This window comes from Notolabrus celidotus, chromosome 10, assembly GCF_009762535.1.
Source record: "Notolabrus celidotus isolate fNotCel1 chromosome 10, fNotCel1.pri, whole genome shotgun sequence".
In the NCBI taxonomy this organism is placed as follows: Eukaryota; Metazoa; Chordata; class Actinopteri; order Labriformes; family Labridae; genus Notolabrus; species Notolabrus celidotus.
The window spans coordinates 26,555,163-26,577,098 of record NC_048281.1 but is presented as its reverse complement, the minus strand read 5'-3'; the positions used below and the strand labels follow the sequence as shown (position 1 = coordinate 26,577,098).

The window sequence follows — 21,936 nt, the reverse complement described above, 5'->3', positions numbered from 1 at the left end:
CTTCATCAGCTGATAGAATGTGCTCCTGATTCTAGATATGGTTCAACGGCTTCTTTGCTCCAACAGGGAGACATAACTCTGTCATAAACCTGTACAGCCCTGGATTAAGACTTTATAGCCTGAATGAAAAGTTATGTACTTGGTTAAGTTTAGTTTAACAGTTTTGGATTTGAATCTTGGGAGTTTTTGCACGTAGAGAAGAGGTCTCAATCTTTTTTTTTTCACTTTGGGATAAACAATTAGTCATTTAGTACCAAAAACACATGGTGATGATTTATTATTGATTGAACCTATGCACTAAGCAAACATCTTAGATTTCTAGCACTTGTGAGGATTTTAATTTTTTGTCCTAAAACAAAAGTTTTGGGTTCTGATTGTGCACTTTTTATATTTTATAGACCACGTCATCAAGAAATAATTGTCAGGTTTAAGTAATTGTCAGTTGCTGCCCTCAGTACTTTACTCAAAGTGAACAGTTGGACCTTTGTACAATTTAAACTGCAAGCCTTACTTCACCTTTTATTACTCATCTTTTTTAGTAGGTATGAAATCATACCTACGCAGAGGCCTACGCACGTAGCTGATGTGCACCCTCTCCAAGATGTAACTACGCATCAAATCGACGCGGACCACAAGCCCTGTCATTGGTCTGCTTGGCGGCATTGTATTTCCAGCATTTCCAGCACTTCCGGGATCCCGGACATCAGCTGTGTATTTAATCTCCTCCGACGCCTTCTCTCTATTCTTCCCTGTAATCATGTCTGTATTAGGGATGGGAATTTCAAGCCAAGATACTATTCAATAATCATTTGCATCTATTTGACAATTATTCAAATAATCTCTCCCCCCCCTTCACACACAAACACACACACACACACACACACACATCTGTCCCATTCCCAGCCTGTTTGTGTGGCAGTCACTGACAGCGTCTGTCTCAATCTTTATGTTTGTGTTTCTGTGACGCGGTGTGGTGTGTGTGTTTACATTTTACAGCCACGCTCAGTCTCTGGAAATACGTGTGTAGTGGTGTGAGATTAAGAAACGGAGAAAATCACTGCGACTGTCGCCAATGTTTTATTCTTCTTTTGCTATCTAATGCAGTTAGCATTCTTCTTCTTCTGTTTGTTAAAGCGGTAAAAACAATGAAAAATTGCACTTTTGAAATTAGAAAGTATTTGATGTAACTTTTCGATTTTTACAAATGGAATGGATATTTGAAAATCATTGCCCATCCCTAGTCTGTAGGATTAACAGCAACATGTATCAGCTCTAAATGAACATAATAGGTTCTGAACCGCTGTGAAAAAGTAAACAGAAAACGCAGTGGGCCAGAAACAAGCGACCCGACTATCAGAGAGACCACACTGCCGTCAAGCATTTCAGAGGAGTATGTAGTGCTCATGTCCGCGTTGACCACTGCTGCGTAGGGTCGACACAGAAGTATGAACCAGCCTTAACTCATGATAATGCAGTCATCCATTATCAACACCACACCAGGTTTGTGTGTCAGCAGATCATGAAGGCAACAATAAATTGTAAACACAGTATAATTAACTTTCAGAAAGCAAGACCGCTCATTAACTATTTATGGAACAATTTGTAATGAAGCGCAAGGTCTGATCCTCTTTAACACTCCTGTAGTTCTGTGTCGGGAGCCATCATTCAAATTTAATTAAAAAAGTAATAACCTGATGAGAAGGAATGTCGGACTTTATCTCTTTTACTAAATCTTTTCTGTCCGTTCAGTTTAAGTAGATCGCTTAAAATTTTAAGCCACAGCTAAAACAAACTACTTTGTAAAACTTGAAGTGTTACCTAAACGTCAGTGTTCTGGCTTTTTCTGGAAGTCTCAGCCACTACTTTCTATGAAGGACCTCAGTGATTTTCCAGAAGTGATAATGAAACTGATTGAATGAAGCCCTTTGTTGTGACTGCTCAAGATTGACAGGTGTGTGATGACACCTTGTACCGAATGCCACAGCGGTTATCTTACTATGCTAACAACGTGAACACGCCGCGCTCTATTTTGTGTGTGAGGCTACTCCCGGCCTCTCTGACTTCACATTCCTTCATTCTCCCCCTCCTCCTCCTCTCATACCTGGTTCTCTCTGAGTAGCTGTCATTGCAGTTTCTGCTCGGATGTTGCTTTGCACAAAGTATGTCGTGTGTCAGGTTTTTAACACATCTGCTTCTCTTCATCACACGTCGCTCAGCTGTCAGCGGTTGAGAGAACAGTAAAAGGCTAAAATGCACCCAGCTGTGACATCCTTAGACGTTAAAGACGTTCTCGTTGTCTGTGCATTTCTGATTTTTTATGCAAACATTTTTTTATTAGGCCCTCTTCACTTGAACACATGCTTGCACACGTGTACACAAACACACTAAAGTACATGCTTGAACAAACAGCAGTCTTGTCAACCCTGTTATTTCTAAGCTTATGATTTAGTGACGATAGTCTGTGCTGCACTCCTTGAGTTTACACAATGCTTTAACTGAAACAAAAACACGACACAGATTAGGTCATGAGAATGTAAACTATTCTGTTCCATTTTTCAACTCTTTTGTCATATACTCATAAATTTTGTCTCTTTTACAGGTGATGATTTTAACAGTAAAACGAGCAACAGGAACCTTCTCCTTGATAGGATGGTAAATATCTCTTTCAACTTTTGACTTTATTCACCCTGAAAAGTTTAACTTGCCATAGCTGCAGCAATATTTTAATATGCACAAATCAGCCATAACATTATGACCACCTGATATTGTGTAGGCCCCATGTTTTGTAAGGTAAGAGTAAAATTGCAAAATTCTGGGAATTTTCAAAGTTGAACACTTTCCATGGGAATAAACGGGTATAAAAGCAGGAATTTACAAAATTGAAGGTTGGCTCTTAATATGGAACTTAAATAAAGTTGGGGAAAATATATTTTAGCATCATCCTGACTAAAACAACCAGATTTCATGCAAGTACTGTTGAATATCTACGCTATTACTGCTTACTGCAGGGCTATTGAGACCACGCCCCCTACATGCAATGTGCATTCCTCTATCACATGTAAAGAGGATTTCTATTTTGGATAGATGTCTGCTCATAACATAACAAATATTCATGCTTGGATATGATACCTTTCCATTAAATTACCCTGAATTCCCAGTTAATTCCCATAAATTCCCATGGAAAGTTTCCAATTTGGAATATTTCCAAAATTCCTCAGCTTAACTTCACAGCCCTAGCCTAATGAGACATAGACTCCACTAGACCTCTGGAGGTGTCCCGCTGTATCTGGCACAAAGGCGTTAGCAGCAGATCCTTCAAGTCCTGTAAGATGTGAGGTAGGACCTCTATGGATTGGACTTCGTGTTGTAAGGCATATCCCACTGATGCACGATTGGATAGAGACCTAGAGATCTGGGGAATTCGGAGGCCAAGTAAACACCTTGACCTAGCTGTTGCGTTTCTCCAGATCTGCTTCTTCCAATACTTCATGAACCACCACCAACTTCAATGCACAGTGTGTTCGGACCAAGCGGCAACCTCCGGACTCAAAAGATGAAGCCCATGCAGAAGTGTTATAAACTGCAATTCATGGAGAATCCACTTGAGGCTGGCTGCAGAAACACTGGAAACCACATACACACCAATTCAAAAAAGATGATCTTTGCAGCATTAATAAACATGTTTACAGCCTGGTTCAAAGAACAAGTGTAGTCTGGATAGCTAATTTCTCAATTGGCACACACTGTACGGGGGCTGAATTTTTCTCTAACGCGACGGTTCAGAAGCTATTAAGATTACGAGTTTCTCCCTATAAGGACAAATAAGGACATGACTGACAGGCGGGAACACTGTAGCTGTTGGCCAGGAGGCTCAAACTCCACCTCTTAACCTCTCACTAAGTTTGGTTGAGTTCTGGTTTCCAATATGGCTCCCACTGGCTTTAAAACAGCACTCAGGAACAGATGAGTAACGTCACAGTCCATTATTTATACAGTCTATGGTTCTGACCCTTTCTGAACTGATCCAGTATTCACTTTTTCAGCAGTTTGAGCTCCAGTAGCTCTTCTGCTGGATCACACAGGCCAGCCTTCGCTCCTCACATGCATCAGTGAGACTTGATTGTTTGTAGCAATGTCACCAATTCACACGTTGTTACTCCCTTGGACCACTTTTGCCAGGTACTGACTGGGAATCCCCCACGAAGGCTCTGGGCCAGTCATCTAGCCTTTTTCAGATTCCCTCACATCCTCACACTCGCCCATTTTCTCGGCTTCCAACACTTCAACTTCAAGGACAAAATGTTCACGTGCATCCTAACCTGACCCTCCCACTGACAGGTAGCATAGTAAAGAGATAATGCGATTCACTTCTCCTGTCTGTGGTCATAATGTTATGGCTGATCAGTGTATTTGTGGCTTTCTTTATTAGATATAACTCACACTTAGAGGGGTTTTAGGTGTCAAAATATCTTTAAAGTGGATTTTAATGCAGCTGTATATGAATGTAAGAGATAGCAGAGTAATTATAGCACTGAGGGCTCCCTGTAGAGTTTAAGAGCTGTGGTATTAACATTAAACTGTTTTTAAAGAGAGGGTCCACCATTTTTGTTCTAAACAATGCTGATCTAAGATAGTTAGGAATGTTTTTAAAGGACCAAATGTACTTTGATGAGTGAAACTTAAGGTAAACAAAAGCTTTGTTTGTTTACAAGAAAACTCCTCAGGGCCTCTTCAGTCTTTCCAGAGTAGCTTGTCCTGTTAAAGAACCTCTGTAATAGCTATTGTTGTTTTAAAGCTTATAACATCATCTTTTGTGAAGGCTTTGTCTATGATGTAATGATTTAACTTTCATTTACAAGTTTGGTTTGTTGTGTTATGATTTGACCACACCTCCCATGTCAGACGTTGAAAAAAGTCAAAGAATTTGAGTCTTCACTCTTCTTAAAATGAATAAGAATGAAAATAAGAATAAGACAAACTAAACAAGGTGGTCAAATCAAGCAAACCTTTGAAATCACAGAGTCACCAACGATAGGATTGTCTATAAACTCACATGAAACTACTCGGATAAAAGTGTGTTTTAAAAATGGATTTAAAAGCGATCACTGAGTCTGCTGACCTGATTTCTTTCTCACAGTTCCAGAGCTTCAGGGCTTTGACTGCAAATGAATGCTAAGCCATCTCGAGTTCTCAGCAGTGCCTCAGGAGTGTAGAGAAGGCCTCCACCCAAGGATCTCATGCTGCATGATACTGGCTCCTATGTGACCAAGAGGTCAAATACCAGTGAAAGGTCCTGGGTGGAGAGGCTGAAATTCATCAAAGCACGCAGAGATATAGGCATGTAAAATGTTCTCTGTGTAAAAAAATTAACTATTGATGGAACAGCAGTATTAGTGTAATGCTTGACAGTTTGAATGTACCCGTTAAAGTTACTGCTTCATCCAAGCGGCAACCTCCGGTCTCAAACTATGGAGTCAGGAAGTGTTATAAACTGCAATTCATTGAGAATCCACTTGAGGCTGGCTGCAGAAACACCAGAAACCACATACACATCAATTCTAAACAGACGATCTTTACAGCATTAATAAACATGTTTACAGCCTGGTTCAAAAAACGAGTGTAGTCTGGAAAGCTCATTTCTCTATCAGCACACACTGTACGGGGAGTGAATTTTTTTTTGAACGCGACACTTCAGAAGATATTAAGATGACAAGTTTTTGCCCAAATAAGGACATGACTGACTTGACTCCCGGACGGGAACACATAGCTGTTGGCTAGGAGGCTCAAACTCCACCTCTTTACATCACACTATGCCTGGTTGAGTTTACCATTTCCAATATGGCTGCCGCCGTCGATTGGCTTCAAAACAGCGCTCAGGAACAGATGGGTGACATCACGGATACTACGTCCATTACTTATACAGTCTATGGGTTCATCTCAAAGATTTCTGAACCCAGGATTGGAGTGGTGAGATTACCACACATAAAGAGGAACCAGACCTAGCACAGATTCATATTCAAAACTTCTGCAGTGTGAAAGTCTTTGGATGTACACAGACGACTGCTTAGTTGCAACTTAAGTACAGTCGTGTACAAGATTGTCACAGCCAGTGGAGTAATAAAAGCATAAAGGTAAACAGTATCCGGCGTGTGTAGGCACAGGTCATAAACAGCAAATCACTTTGAAAAGAAAGAGGCAGAAAGTTCCAGAAATGAAGTGTGACCATTCTCTCAAGTTTCAGCTTGGACTTGAGGTTTTCAGTATTCAGTTTGAATGACAAGGTCTGATTATCCTTAAACATGTATTTGTGACCATTTTAATGTCAAACCTTTGAGCAGCTAGAACAAAGAACGTAAATATCCTCCCTTCCAATGAGCAGGAAAAAAGTAAATAACACACTCTTGTTTTTTCTCTCTCTTCACAGCCTTTTCATGCTGTTTGTGATCTGGCTGCTTCGGAGGTATCATTCTTTGGCTCAGGTAAATTTGCATTACAATGTACAGCATGTTTTTGACTCCCTTTTTTTCCCACTGACTGTTTGGTTCATTGCCACAGGAAATATGTTCAATTAGCCATGGCAAATCTTGCTGTAATTGAACCCAATTAAAACGTACAGATTAGTCAGTCGTGGAGTTAATTGACTCAAGTCGTTTTGGTGTAATGACTGCCTTCTTGTGCTTTTTTTCTCCCCCTCCCCAAACAAAGAGGTTTTCACAAGGCTTTAGGTCTGACTCTGTGCTGAATATGTAAATATGTTTCGTTGGATCCAGATATATTTCACAGATCAGTGTTTCAGTGTAGCCGGAGACGAGTTTTTGAAGCCAGTCCAGCGTGTCTGTCAGGTTTAGCAGCGCTCCAAGTTATCGCCTTCTAATCTGAAGTAAAAGACGGCTTAACATTGAGCTCTGTGGGATCCTATTACCTCTGGACCAGGACGCACTTCAACCTTAACCTGCTCATCTTCCTCCTCCTCCTCCTCTCCTATGCCACGTCCACTTCCTTTAAGAGGTTACCTTGAGTCAGAAGTCTTTAGTGCTCTCTTGAGTTCTTTTTCTGTCTCCACCTCTCATTTATTTTTTCCACCACTTCCTCCTTCCTATCCTCCTCTTCCTCCTCTCCATTTCCTCCTCTTTCTCAGTGGTTACTGAACACAAATTAATAAAGGAGTCTTTTTGTGATCCTAACAGAAGCTCAGTTCATTACCGCCTATACAGGCTGAAAGCTGGCATTCATCCCAACTACCTTCTTAAAATTCTGAAGCCCACAGCCTATTGATTTATCTCATATGAAACACAATGGCTTCCGTTTGTATAGAAGGAATTAAGGAGACCTCCTCCTCCTCTGTGATATTTGCACAGAGTTGTCACCAGGGACGTCGTATGCCAAGCTGTCAGCCACATCAGGGATCATTTGATCTATAATTTGCCCTTCTCTCCAAGAGAACGTAAACACGGGTATAACTTTTAAAAAAAGGACGTTTTTGTTACTAAATCCCTCTTCATGTCTCCCTCTTCTTAACCCTGCACAGAAAATGATTCTCAGCCTGACTGTAGCAGCCTTCTTTGACAGCACAGCGTATGTCATGGTGAGTTACGCTCGTCTGTGTCATTAAACACACACACAGTGTTTTTTTTTTAAGTTGTGAAAATGTCTCATTTTTTCTGCTCTTCCTCTCTCCCCACTCAGGGGGAGTCACATCCAGATGGATCGCTTTGTGACTTCCAGGCCTGGTGGCTAACGTATTTTGGTAAGACGGATCAAAGTTAATTAATTAGTCGTGAGCACACTTTTATCAAAAGAGTTCAGTAAACCAGAAACAAAAGAGCAAAGACACAAACCAGACGTTGTTTATTACTTTGGAAAGTAAAGTTGCTCTGTCATTTGTTTTTGGATAACAAAGAGTGCCCTGACGGTAAATGCTGAAGCTCACAACAGATTACCTCAGGGAGGTTTCTTCTGTTAGAGATAAGGTCTGAAGAGTGATAAACAAAAGTTTTTAAATACAGAGGTGATGTAACAGATTAAGCACTGACTGTTAAACACTGCATACAGAGCTTTACATGATTCATAGTGAAGACAAAAAAACAAAGAACAAGAATAAAACGTTTGAAATGACGATAACAAACATTGAGATCCATTTTAGGCTAACATCTGTCAGAGAATGTGTGCTTATGTGTTTGCTAATTAAAATACACATGAGAAAAATCTACTAAAATGTAGGAAACAGTTTTTGTTTTAACAACATATATGTCACTGGAAAAAATAAATAGTTGATGAAAAAAAAAAACCCAAAAAAGTTAAAGCTCCTGTGAGAAACCTCCTGTTTAGGTTGATTATAGCGCCCCTTGTGGACAAAGTGTACCTCTTTTATCTTTGCTGATTTTGTCCTGAACATGTTGAAGTTATATTTTTTAACAAAAGAAATCTCTTCTTGTTATCTTTCTATACTTAAATTTGTCACTCCTGAAGAATCATTGCTGGGGAAAATGGAAATATAAATGCTGTTTTGACTGAGTGACGTTAACCACCTCATCTGACACCTACCCCCCGCCAGCTGTTTTAGATGCTTAGAATAAATATAAAGAAATTATACATTTAAATGCTGCAGGTCTTGTTTGCTTTTGTAGGTCATGTAGAGGTGTTGATATTATGTTTCTGAACCGGCTTTAAACTCCTCACTGGAGCTTTAATGTAATGTTTAAAATTGACATTAAGGACTTTTAGCTGGTATGATAATTCCTTGGGGTGTTTTAGTTCCTCTTAATGGTACTTTGAAGAATGTTCTTATTATTTTGAAACACCAGGAATATTATTCCTATTTAATTCAATGAGAGGTACAACTCTGATTATGTTTAACAGTCCTATTTCACATGATGGTTTTATATGACTAACCGCTGTAAATTGTCAGCTTCAGAGCTGCATGAAGATAGATCAACTCATGAAATACTTTCCAGTTACAAGGTTGTATAATACAATTTATATAATTGTATATAACGCTATCATTTTGTCAAAATTGTGTTTCAAAATGCATCTCAAAAATTATTTTATTCTGAAATTTCAACTTCATCTCGACAGATTGACTTTTTGCACAATGCCCCTAAAAATATAAATCTTCCCTTAATTTTTTTCCCTTAATCATTGGTCCTAATACATTTCCATGGTGACACTCAAGGCAATTGTATCAAGTATTTAAATCCTCTGGGAACGTGACTTGTAATATTTGAAATTCATATAAAATATCAAAATTGAATGTGTAATTAAGCATCAACAAAAATCTGAGTAAAAATAAACATCCATCACTCTGAACTAACACTGTTCAAAAGCAGCTTATTTTCCAGTACAGACCATTTCTCAGGACTGTGGGGGCGTGGCAGCTAACTATTTGATTGACACGTCTATCAAACTAAACCATGGCAACAGACACAACACAACACGGAGCAGCACAGAGAGTGTTGAAAGTCTGCATGTTTCAGCCGTTTGACCCCGACTCTGAAGACAAAAATGGAGATCTTATATCAAACTTGTATCATTTATTACTTTTATTACGACGTAGTCTCAACGTTCAGGACATCAGGATAATGTGATGAGCAGAGCAGCGGAGGCTGAAGTGCAGGAAGGTGGAGACGGAGCCATATGGTTAAACTCTCAGCTATAAATATCAGTGATTTGGGTTACCAGAGGCTTTAAGACATTGCCACTGGTTAGAAAGCCTGTTCTCATTCTGGATCCTTCAGAGCTGAAGTGTTTCTTTTGGTGAAAAGTCCAGTTTTTACAGAAGCTCTATCATCATATATTACAGCAAATGATATCTCTGGTTACTTGCTATGTGATGTTTTTAACAGTGATTTTTATCTCACGTATTGCTATAATGTTAATGCAGAGACTTTTATTTGTGTGAAAGCCTTTCCTCCTGCCTTTTACTGCTTTGATTTTGTCAACTCAGCCTGTGGGCCCGTCTCTAAAGTTTTCTGAGACAAGAAGAAGGATATTTACTAGCATTTGGATCTACACCAGCTGTCAGGGGTGGTAACTCACTGGTTAAGGTTCCCGTGCATGAGGGAGTATTCACACACCCCTACTAAGAATACCACGCCTGTGACGATGTTGTAATACTTGTGAGACGAGCCCCATGCTGTGCACTGATTGGCCTGCTGCAGCCGTTCAATAAAAACCGCCCGAGAAGACGCCCCTGTGTTTCATCATCATCCTCTCTATCAGGAGATGATTATCCTCCAATGAAAGCCAAGCTTTTAATTTGAGTCAATTAGAGACATGTTCTACAGGTTCCCAATTTGGGGTTGGATTTCTACAGATGTCTTAGTTTTAGGTGCATTTCTGCATCTTTTGCACTTCTGTTTCAACCTTGATTAACATAAGGGTTCTAAGTTAGGACCTGCTGCTGATACAACACTTCACCAGGCTTCTTTTTTATTGCTGTTGCACACTCGCACCACTCACACACAGACGCATACGGGGGTAATGGGCATTGAGTTAGTGCAGCAGGGTCTGTGCCTGTCACCTCCGTTAATCACTGGGATCCTCACGCCGAGGACAAACGGCCGTACATAAACACCGGCTGAACGGGCACTTTGTTCTGTTGCGAAGACTCGAGTCTTGTGGGAGCCCCTGTGCTGCACAGCTCTGCTTTAAACTCGGACCAATAAAATTTTATGAAATGTGTTTGAAATGGAGGAAGATGGTTGCGACAGGACAGGTGGTGAAGCTGAGCCGCGGTGTCGTCGTGTTAAAGCTTCAGCTGCTGTCTGGTTATGTAAGACGCGCTTGCAATCCCAGTGACGGTGATTTATTGTGATAGAGGCAGAGACAGCCAGCCTCGTTCGTTCTTAGTCACTGCAGCCGACTCCTAAAGGTTCCCTGGGTGTAAAAGAAGGAGTGTGTAGTTTGGATGTTTGTGTTCACTGGGAGGGGGGCTGTGTGTAACTGAGTAAGCTGAGTATGCTGCTCAGAGAATCCATCATTGTGATGACCGGTCCTGCCTGTCCTGTCAACAAAAATACACACAAAAACACACACATGCACACAAATGGCTGAATATGAGGGCACAAAAAGGAAGTGAGCTTTCTAAACAATCCTCCTTGTCTTGACTAAATTCATTCAATTTTTCCCCTCCGCTGACTTCGCCTCCTTCCTCTCCCTCCCCTCATTTCTCCTTTTCTTCTCAGTTTTCTTCCCTCTCCTTCTAGTCCATTTCTTTCTCCCTCCTCCCTCCTCCCTGTGCCCTCCTCTTTTCTTCTCTCTCGCCCTCTGCGTTATCTCCCTCCGCTTCTCCACAGTTCATCATTATCTCTCTCTGAGCTCCCCCCTCTCATCCATCACCCTAAGCCACAGGTTTCCCTCATATTACTGCAGAATATGCCTTCATTTATCAAAAAGTGGAACACACACACACACACACACACACACACACACACACACACACACACACACACACACACACACACACACACACACACACACACACACACGCACACGGACTCTTTTTACACAGTGAAGGTTTGGACACACAATCACAGGTGCGTTCTGTGTGGCGAGAGGAGCTGTTTTGTAATTTGACCTTGTTGTTTTTCTGTGTGTGTGTGGGTGTGGGTGTGGGTGCCTGTGCGTGTGTTCCTGCAGACTGGAGTGCCTTGGCCTGGGTTTGCCTCATTACAGTGAACCTGTACCTCAACCTGGTCAGAGAAGTAAGCACCAACAAATATCAAATGTGAGTAAAAGACTTGGAGTGGTTATTTTTCATTACTGAGTGGTGTATTTACTGGTTGCTTTTATGCCTCTGCAAAGGTAACAGCTGTAGCTTGAGGCATTATGTCCATCCCATTCTTGTCAACGTCATATCTCAGAAACACATCGGCTTTCATACATTTTGGCCCAAATTTCCAGTTTAATTCAAGGAAGAACTGATTACAGTTTGGTGTTCAAAGATCAGAGTATAACATTTCTATGACCTTTCAAAAGAAGGTCTTTCTTGGGGCGTTGGTGGCCTAGCGGTCTAAGCGCCCCAACTACAGAGGCTACAGTCCTCGTCGCGGGGGTCGCCGGCTCGATTCCCGGCTGGTTGACCATTTCCTGCATGTCTTCCCCCTCTCTCTACTCCCCACATTTCCTGTCTCTCTTCAGCTGTTCTAGAATAAAGGCAAAAAGGCCAAAAAATATAACTTTGGAAAAAAAAAAAAAAAAAAAGGTCTTTCAAATCTAAAAAATGTGTAAGAACTGTACAAAAAGATGGAGAACATGATAGCTCCCCAAAAGTAAAGCCAAAGCATTTTCCACTCCCCTTACTGACTGTAGCTGAAATATAGGTCATACAGCCTTCCGTGTCCATGTTAACAGATGGGACATGGCTCAAACTATAAACATAAACAATGAAAACATTTTTTTCTCAAACATGACTTCTGTCATCATGGATCTTTAGTTTTACTTTGTCATTTGATGCCTGTGTGAGAGACGTTAACACTATGATTGACAGCTGTGTTGACAAATGTGGTTCCTTTGGCTCTGTGCGGGACAAACGTAGGACAAACTGTGAGAGGAAAATAACAAACACTAACACAAGACTCTGTCCTGCTGTGCTCTGGACTGTCCTGAGGGATCTCTGCTGTGTTGTCGGTTAGTTAAGTGTATGGCCTTGTTTGCGGAAAGAGCAAGGTGTCAACACCCCAGCTCCACCAGCAGATCCCAAATGAACAGACTCATGGTTCCAAAATCATCACATTATTATTTTTTGGCATCACTTTGGTACCCTGAGAGGTGGAGACATGTCGTCCATCTGTTTATACAATCAATGATAATGACACATTTCACGCAAATGTCTAATGTGGTAAAATTGTGAAGTATTGACTTTTCTCACCAAGGGGCCAAAGGTCAACTTCTTTGTTGACATTGACATCACAAGGTCCTGGAGAAACGTGTTTATGGCTGCTTACCCCACCCTGTTTTTATGGACAGATATCTCATCAGTGCTAGGAAGATATTTTGTATCTGTTTTTGGGGAGGATGTCATTCATGAAAGACAGATGGACAGACTGACATTTTTTTTTTTTATTGCCATTGCATGCCAAATTCAACAAAATGTTGTCTGGATGCAATCAACTGCATACTAGCATTAAAATGTATATATCCAAGATTTACACATGCATAGTTCTCTACTCATTATAAATGTATATGCAATTACAATACAGTATTAAAGCTGGGGTTGGTAGTCAGATTTAGATACACTTTTTGTTATACTGGTTAAAATGATCTTTATGTGTTGATGGCAATCAATACATAATGTGTTCTTAAAAAAGAAGTAAAAAAAAGCAGCTATCTACAGCCGGAGTAAACCTGGGAAAACACCAACCAATCCCTGCTATCAGGGTCCAAATTATGAAACCAATCACATCCCGTCCTGCCGTTCTGCCCGCCTCCTGCGCGTACATTTCATGTTTGTTTGTGTTTTTAACTTTCACTATGATAATGTTTTGGTGTTTTCTTACCGCTGAGTGAGACATGAGTTGACGTAGTGCAAAACACAAAAGATGTGCTGAGGACAGTTTTTTTTTTAAACCAGGTTTTTATTAAGATTTTCAGAAAGTTTTACAGAGTATAAAGAATAAAGTCAGACAGAAAAACAAACAAAAAACAAGAAAACAAAACAGGGCTTACATTATGCTACATAGCATCACTAGCACAATATTTCTTAAGACAAATCTTTAAAGAGAGGTAAGCGGTGAGCAGTAAAATCAGACACTGTCAGGGAACTCTGTCCAATCGGGCAAGATAATCAGAAAAGTGCCAGATGTTGAAAATTTGGTAAGATTGCCCATCATGCCATACCAGATTTTCTCCATGTGCAGTACACAGGTGAGGTCAGATAGCCAGGTCTTGAACTGGGGCACAGTGTCAGACTTCCACAGATTTAATATCACTCTCTAAGCAATTACCATACCATACATGCTGAGGACCGGTTTTGAATCAGTCACGATCATATGGTCGTGAAACAGCGGCGCTTGACCGTCAGCGGGGGCCTCGTTTTGGAGGAACTCCGAGGGCAGGGGGGGAGGGGTTAGAGGGGTCCCGAGGAAAAAAAATAGGAAAGAAATGAAAAAAAATGAGGAGAGAAATGGACGTCTCTTCTTGCTCTGATCTGTTCTACTTGTTTGTTCTGCATGCCTAATAGGGGGGAAGTGACGATCACACAGAGTGAGAGGGAGAGGGAGAGAGAGAGAGAGAGGGAGAGAGGGGGAGAGGGAGGGAGAGAGGGAGGGAGAGAGGGAGAGAGAGAGAGAGAGAGAGAGAGCGAGAGAGGAGGAGAGAGAGAGGTAAATAATCTGTTTTTTGAAAAGGCTTGTTTTGTCCAACCTTCTCTCCAGAACCCAAAGCTTTGAATTAAATCCACAATATTTCCAAAAACTCAGGCAAAGCCTGGAGTGAATGTTTTTGTGGTTATCAAAAATAGTTACTAATTGTTTTTCTGATGACCTACAAACTGATTAGTAGACCAAATAATTCCAAGATTTCCTCCCCTCTGGACAGACACATGTGAGTCCTGTCTCTGTATTCATTTTAAGAAATGTATGTGATCTCTTCTCTAGCTGGTAACATTTCCTCCTGTGTGTGTTGTTATATGTGTGTGTGTGTGTGTGTGTGTGTGTGTGTGTGTGTGTGTGTGTGTGTGTGTATGCATGTGTTTGGTCTGCCAGAGCATGTGTCTCCCCGTGGAGCATTGACAACCCCTCTTTCTTCCCTCCTTCCCACACCTCCTCCTTTTCTTTTCCAGCCAGCCGACGCTCTAATTGAAAAGGGAGTGAGTGTCAGCCGTTGAGTGTGTGCGTGCGCGTTTGTGTGCGCGCCCATCTTCACGCTTCGTGGCTCTGTGTTTCTGTCGCTCAAACTCCCTTGAGTACTCTCCGCAGAGCGAGTGTGAATTTGCTTGTGTGTGCGTGTGAGATATTGTCTCATTTTCCACGCCTCGCACTGAGCCGCGTGACACAAACACAGATTTTAGAAAAAAAGTTACGCACTCTGCGGACAGAAAGAAGAAAGCTTTAACAAGTTAGAGGCCACTGTTCATGAATTCATTCTGTAGATGTGGCCTGGTGTGCACAGCTTCTCTACCCTGATGTGTGTGAGGGGAAGGGCTGGTTAAAAAGGCGCCCTCCTCTACCTCCCATTGGGAGTTTCCCTGCATTGATTAGCAATAAGCCAGACGATATAATGGTGGTATAACTCAGAGGGAGACGGCTTTATGGGCGCATAGAAGGGGGTAGGCTAGGGGGCCAAAACATGCTCGCTCCAGAGCCTTATCAGCTGCATACCTCTCATAGGTCCAGAGGGACAAGGTAGGAGGAGGACATGTCTGTATTTCCGAGGATCAGTCTCAAATGTCGCAAAATAAGAAAACAACTCAGTGCTTAATGGGTAAGAGGGAAGCGGGGAGAGAGAGAGAGCGTCAGGGGGGATGTCGTGTATTGACTGTGCATAGAAGAGCTGTATGTGTTTAGGCAGGCGGGTACGTTGCTTTGCATGCATGCACAATTACCCCTCAGCCCCCTAACCAAACCTCACATCCTCTCCTCTCTCTGTCTTGCCTTCTCTCCCTCACATGCACATACATTCACACACGCTCACAGAGTGACGGCACAGTGTGATGGTTTATAAATGAACAAATCGCCAGAGGAGATGGAGAACGAAGGCTGGATGATCTAAGAGTGATTGAAGTGGATGCAAGAGAGGATGGGAAGTGTGTCTGCGTGCATGCTCGTTTGTGTGTGTGTGTTTTTATGTGAGTTTGAAGGACAGATTCAGGCAAGCGAAGATTGAGCCTCAGGAGACGTTTCTCTACAAGGCAGCGTGCGTGCGTGACTGCAACACGCAGGTGTGTGAAATGCCGAGCGCAGAGCGGTCCTGCTGTGCCTCATTAAGCCCATGTTGTGCGCGGCTCCGGACCTCGTCATCTCACACTCAAAGCGCTGCGAGTGTGCGGGGTATGAGCTGCGGAGTGTCTATTATCTGTGTGTATGAGTGAGAACGTGTTTGTGTGTGTGTGTGTGGGTCGGCAAGCTCCTGACATTGATTTCCTGACAAGCCCCCCCCCCCACCTTCCCACAGCAGTCGTCATGCCTCGGAGAGGAGGCACCGATTTCACCATTTGTATCTCACCTCCCACAACCATACACTCTCTCTTTCTTTCTCTTTCCTTTTCTCTCCTTCGCCCCTCTTCTCCCTCTTACTCCCTTGCTCTCTCCTCTTAGCGCTTTCCCTTGTTTTCCCTTTCTCTCCCACTCCCTCTTGTGTTTGATCTAATCTCTCTCTCTCTCTCTCTCTCTCTCTCTCTCTCTCTCTCTCTCTCACTCCTCATCTACTCATTTCCTATGTCTCTTTCCCACCCACTACTCAGTTCTATTTAAACCAGCAGCCGTCTCTCTTTCTCCACCACCTCCCACACACTCACACACTCCCTGTCTATCAGATGGGGGGGGGGGCAGAGAGAAGGAAATAAGAGCGAGAGAGTGCGTGTGTGTGAGAGTGTGTGTGGTGCACAACTCAAGAGGGATTGAGTGTGTGTCAGCCGTGTCGCCGCCGCTCGATTGACCGCACTTGGAACAAGTCAGGGCAGGACTTCCACTCTATTGACCAGGCGACGTTGTACGCTCTATAAAGTATCGACGCCCACACCGACGCCCGAGACACTGGAGCTCACACCTCATCCGTCTCTCACACACACACACACACACACACACACACACACACACACACACACACACACACACGCTGCACACACACAGTGCCATGTTCAGCGATTGAGATTTCTTGAACTTGTTAGAAGGCTGTCACTGATCCTATGATTCTTCAGAGAAAGTCAATAAGAGCCTCTGCGTCTTCCTCAGTCGCTTCTCTTTTCAGAATAACAACAAAAAGTTCCAAACTTTTATTTCTCTCTGTTTAGACAGCTTTGTCCTCCGATTTTGCAGCAACTAGTCCCCACTGAGAGAAGAATCTGCATCTTGTTTGTGGTTTTAATGCTCACTTCTTCCCTACAAATCATTTTTTCCTCAAAATGGAGAGTAATTATGGTTTATGTGACCATGAATGGCTCGCAGTCTCTGGCTCTGAAGGCACCTGAAAAACAACCTTAATGCAAGTGCCAACAAAGAGATGAGCTGCAGAAAGAAGAGAATTGATTTATCTATGTTTTGTGAAGCTCTGTGGTCTTGGTGCTCATAATGAAATACACCTCCTTCTTTTATCAGGTTGTACCATGTGATGGCGTGGGGGGTTCCTCTGGTCATGGCCTCTCTGCCGCTGTTAAAGGGTCTCTACGGCCCCGCAGGAGCCTGGTGGTGAGTACAGCCAGCCCTCCAGCCGTCCAGCCACAGCATCAGTTTTCTGTTTAATCAGCCAGCCACATATTCTCTGTTAAAGGCCCTTTCTTTCAAGGAAGGCCACAGCTTTGGCATAATACCAGCTCCAGAAACGCTCCTTCCCTCCTAAGATTTTATGTGATAAAATTGGTCATTATCAGCACATCTTTGAGCAGTAAAAAAAAAAACGCCCCCTCAGGCCCTCTAGCTCTTGTAGTGGAAAAGAAAGGCATTATTTGTTTGGAGGGTAGTTGGAGGGGTGAGGGAAAAAGGGGAAGAGGCCAAGGAGAGGAGGCGGCGGAATGAGAATTGGGACAGAGCCTTAATCTCCGGGCTCGGCTCTCTCTTTCCACTCTCGGCTTATTAATAGCTGCAGCTGCACAGCTTTTCCCCTCCGCAGTCACATAAGTTTCTCCCTTCCGCTCACGCTTTCCCTTTCCTTTGTACAACCCTCATCGCTCTCTCTCTCTCTCTCTCTTTCTCCCCCCAGCTGGATCACAGACGCTCACGTAGCCTGGAGATTTGGGATGTAAGTAGACCCTTTCAGCGCCTGCATCAAAGCTTCCCTCACTGGGGGAGATGGGGAGAAGGGGGTCTCTGTGGGGAAATGTGAAGGGTTGCATGTCATGGGAGCCTGAAGGGTTTTTTCCCTCTTGGTGTAAGGCCAAGATGTGTGCGTGTGCGCGCGTGTGTGTGTATGTGTGTTTGCGCACATGGATGTGCCTGTGTCTGCCTCTGCCTTGTCAGATTTAGGGGAGTTGCTACACTGTGTATTTAAGTGTTTAGGACGGCTATGAAGGATTATGCCTGTCTGCTGCTTTCTGCAACTGGCCCTAAGTCTGCAAGGGCTCTGCCAATCCCCGCCACAGACGTTTAAACACACACACACACACACGTACACACAACAACACTTCACTGTGAGCCAAGGTAATCGCGTTTCTGCTCACGGCATCAGCAGGGAATCAATCTTTCTAAACAAATAAGCATGCGTACACACAGACAGACTCCTGCAGACAAACACTCTCTCACACACACACACACACACACACACACATGCGCATGCAGAACAACACATTGCTATCAGCTGTGCTAAACGAGCCCGTGTCTCTTTTATCAGTGCTCCTCTGCTCCCCGGCTCTTTCTAGTTTTCCGCGCTGTCGTGGCCCCGGGGGGACGAGCCGCTCAGAGGATCAGGGAATCTTCATTAGCTCTAATTACATCAAACCAGACGAGAGATTAGAGGCCAAGGCAGCGGCACCCGTCAAGGAAAAAAAAAACACATACGCTCAAACACACACACTCTGCTGACAGCTGGCAGGGAGAGTCACAGGAGAGCAAAGGTTTCCGTATTAAAGGTGAAAAGTGGAAAAGGTGGGAGGGGAGACATACGGGTTACAGTTAGGGAGACGGGGAATTACTCAGTGGGAGAAGGAAAGAGAAGGTGCCGTAGCTTGAGGGGAAGGAAGGGGGGGAGTGGAACGGAGAGAGAGATATAGATTGCCCTCGTCTCTGCCCACGCCCCATAGTGTGTCTTCATCAGAGTTCAGTGAAGCGCGAGGACAGGACAGAGGAGGTTGGGGAGGCTCGGGTGAAGAGGAGGTGTGAAGGGGGATGAAAGAGGAAAGAGAATGAAAAGCAGAGGACAGCGATTTGTGACCAAGGTGCAGATTTTCAGGGGGTTGAGTCAGCAATTGGAAACACTCGAGCCTTGCTGAGTCACCACTCTAAGAGGTTCCCATCGGTGTGCATCATGAGCCCTGGTTAGACTTAGCAATGGAAAACAGAGAGAATGACGTCCACAAGTGGAGACTAAGAGTTACCAGGCGGCTTTTATCCAAATGAGCTTTGGCATGGGGTAGACAGCCACCTCTAAGGTCCAGAGAGGAATATTTTTAAACTGATTTAATGAGCTAGTTACATTTTACGTCACCATTCATGGTCCCCAGAAGATCAATCCAAAATGTGATCCTCTGACTTTGGTTCTGGCACCAAGAAGTTGAAATCTCTAGGTTTGAGTAACATGCTCGGACAGCGATTCAAAGAATTACGTTAAAATGTATTAATAGTCATGGTGCCCAGTGGATGACCCCTATTGACTTCAGAGATCCTTCAAACTTCACTTAAATCTTACCATGAGGTTAACATTCCAGGTTTTTAACGACATGTTTTGACAACTGATAGAACAATTACATTAGAATTTAATCTAGATGTTCATTGTACCCAGAGGTTAAACCCTCTGTGAGAATATAGGTTATCCCTCAAAGCATTTAGAGACATAGAAACATCTAATTCATTTTTGGCACAAAATGGCATTTTGTTGTTCCCAAAAAACAACAGCTTTTGCAAAAAGTCGCTAAATGCTTTTAAGCTAGCTTTGGGGATTTCAGGCCCACAGGTACTCTAAAGGCGCTTTACTACCGGAGGAACTTTACCCCTGAACTACGTGTGTTTCTACCGGTGGACCCAGGGTCTAAATTTAGTTCAGGGGTAGATAATCTCCCCCCTAAAAAGCCCCTGCTAGGGGGGGGGGGTGGTACTTTTCAGGGCCTGCAATGCTGAACGAGTCTGATTGGTAGATTAACTGCAGTGGGTTTTTATTCCGCCCCGTCGTCCACAATAACATCACACACATCTGTGATTCACTTGATTTCTCATTCTTTAACTTGTGTGAACTTTTCAAAAGAAGAAGCTGTGATTCTCTTGATTTAGCAGCTCGTAACAGTAGTCTTCTCTCAGCCCACCGCGAATGCGTCTCTCCTGGTGTTGCGGTTTTAAAAGTTACCCTGTAAACTGGAGACCTTCAGCTGAACGTGTCAGTGTTTGTGGAGTTTACACAGCTGTTGAAACACAGAGGGAGTTCCTGGGAATGCAAACTAGTTACATTTTTTTAGAAAGATTTTAAGATATCCTTATCAAATAAGTATTTAAAGACGTTTATGAGGGATGCATCCGGCTGTAAGTCGGCAGTTAACAAGGTTGCTATTTAAACCAAAACACCGGCTGATCTCTGCCACGGCTTTTTGAGTTAAAAGCGATTTTAAAGCCATGTTGAAACGTCTTTGCTACTCTTATCTCCTCTCACATGTTGATTCAGTGAATCCATCTGTGATGAAATATAGCACCATCTAAAACAGCGCGAGCTGAGTCTCTTCCATTCTAACAGGCTAACTGTTGTGTTACTCATAATGATGGTGTCTGTGATGAATGGCATTCATCTTTGTTTTACTGCCCTCCACTGGTCTGGTGGTGTAGTACATTTACTTTTTTTCTCCTCCATATGTCACTAGCCTGATTTGCACAATCTACCCGGGACTTCAGCCCACGGTCAAAACGCTGACAACAATGGGGGGAACAGGAACCTTTTAGTTCTGGGTAGTATAGTTCTGGGTGCTAAAAGACCCCAGAACTCTTGGTCGAAATGCCCCTTATGTGGCTATGGTACTTCCGAATCCAGCCTCTAGTGGACACTCAATGAACTACAGTTTTTAGCATTTATGCATCTGCTTAATTTCTCACGGCTTGAGGTTGCTGCTTGGTTTTATCTGAAGTTATCCCTGTTACTGTTTACCTTTCAAAGTCAGACCAATGAAGCAAACAGCTCTGAAGAAGATTCAAATTGTCACATGTAAGAAAGGGGGTTAGACAATTCTTTCCTGCGACTGGTATTGTTGTCTTAAAACTTTGATCATAGCTTCCTCATGCTTTGAATGGTGCATGTCTGCATTGTGCTGGCCCTTAACAAGTGTTGCTTTGTTTTTGCCCTACTTGTGGTGAGAGTGGATCTACATTCCTGTTATTTAAAGAAGCTTTATTACATCTGAATCACTCTCATCTGTACTTTGTGCTGTGTGATTTTAAAAAATGTCTGCATTTTAGCACATCTATTCACATTATCATTGAGAACATGATGACTTCAGCCTTCAAAACCAGAGCCTCATGGAGCCGCTATCATAGCTGAAGGCTTTTTGTCTTGTATCCGATCACACCCTGCTCCGTCTCATCTTTGTGTCTCCACCTCCCTTTGGTCTCTCCTTGTCGTCACGTTCCTGTCTGAGTGGTCAAACAGGTAGATCGTGATCCTTCACACAGATGTAGGATGTTGTTGGTCAGAGTTGACGGCTGTAGTCGAGCACTAACCCTCACAGATGAGTCCCTGCCGTGCTCTCATCTCCTGCAGAGCTCTTCAATTAAGGCTCCTTTCAGCGAGGCCTCATTCTTCACTAGTGAGCGGCACTGGAGGGAAGGCCAGGCTGAGGCCGAGAGATTCAATCTGTGCGCCTCTGTGATGATCTTTCATTCTGCCAGTTTCAGGCTTCCTCTCTCTCTCCACTCTCCCTCTGGTTATATGCCTTGCTACACATCTCTCTCTCTACTAGCTGTAGCCTCTATTCCTTTCATTCTTTCTGACCTCATCCCTCTCTCTGTCTTTTAATCACCCGATTCTTCTTTTATTTCTGCTCTTCCTGGTCCTGACCCACACTCTGCCGTCATCCATCCACCTCTGCATCCTCACCTCTATTCTCGTCTTCTCTTTTATCATCCCGTGCCTGCTCCAAATCTGCTCTCACTCTCT

General features: G+C 43.1%; 1 protein-coding gene across 2 annotated transcripts in view; it reads left to right on the top strand.

Annotated features, from left to right (window-relative positions):
- si:dkey-100n23.5 (cyclic AMP receptor-like protein A) overlaps positions 1 to 21,936 on the top strand; it is a 79,174-nt gene that overhangs the window by 2,971 nt on the left and 54,267 nt on the right. The window contains exons 2-9 of one of the 2 annotated variants that reach the window (XM_034694464.1): positions 2,600 to 2,652; positions 5,138 to 5,337; positions 6,425 to 6,479; positions 7,529 to 7,585; positions 7,687 to 7,747; positions 11,638 to 11,725; positions 17,253 to 17,342; positions 17,854 to 17,892. In XM_034694464.1, coding sequence (XP_034550355.1) covers positions 6,432 to 6,479; positions 7,529 to 7,585; positions 7,687 to 7,747; positions 11,638 to 11,725; positions 17,253 to 17,342; positions 17,854 to 17,892 — 383 coding nt within the window. In that variant the 5' untranslated portion in view covers positions 2,600 to 2,652; positions 5,138 to 5,337; positions 6,425 to 6,431. The remainder of the gene's footprint in view (positions 1 to 2,599; positions 2,653 to 5,137; positions 5,338 to 6,424; positions 6,480 to 7,528; positions 7,586 to 7,686; positions 7,748 to 11,637; positions 11,726 to 17,252; positions 17,343 to 17,853; positions 17,893 to 21,936) is intronic. The other variant, XM_034694463.1, reaches the window with a different exon arrangement.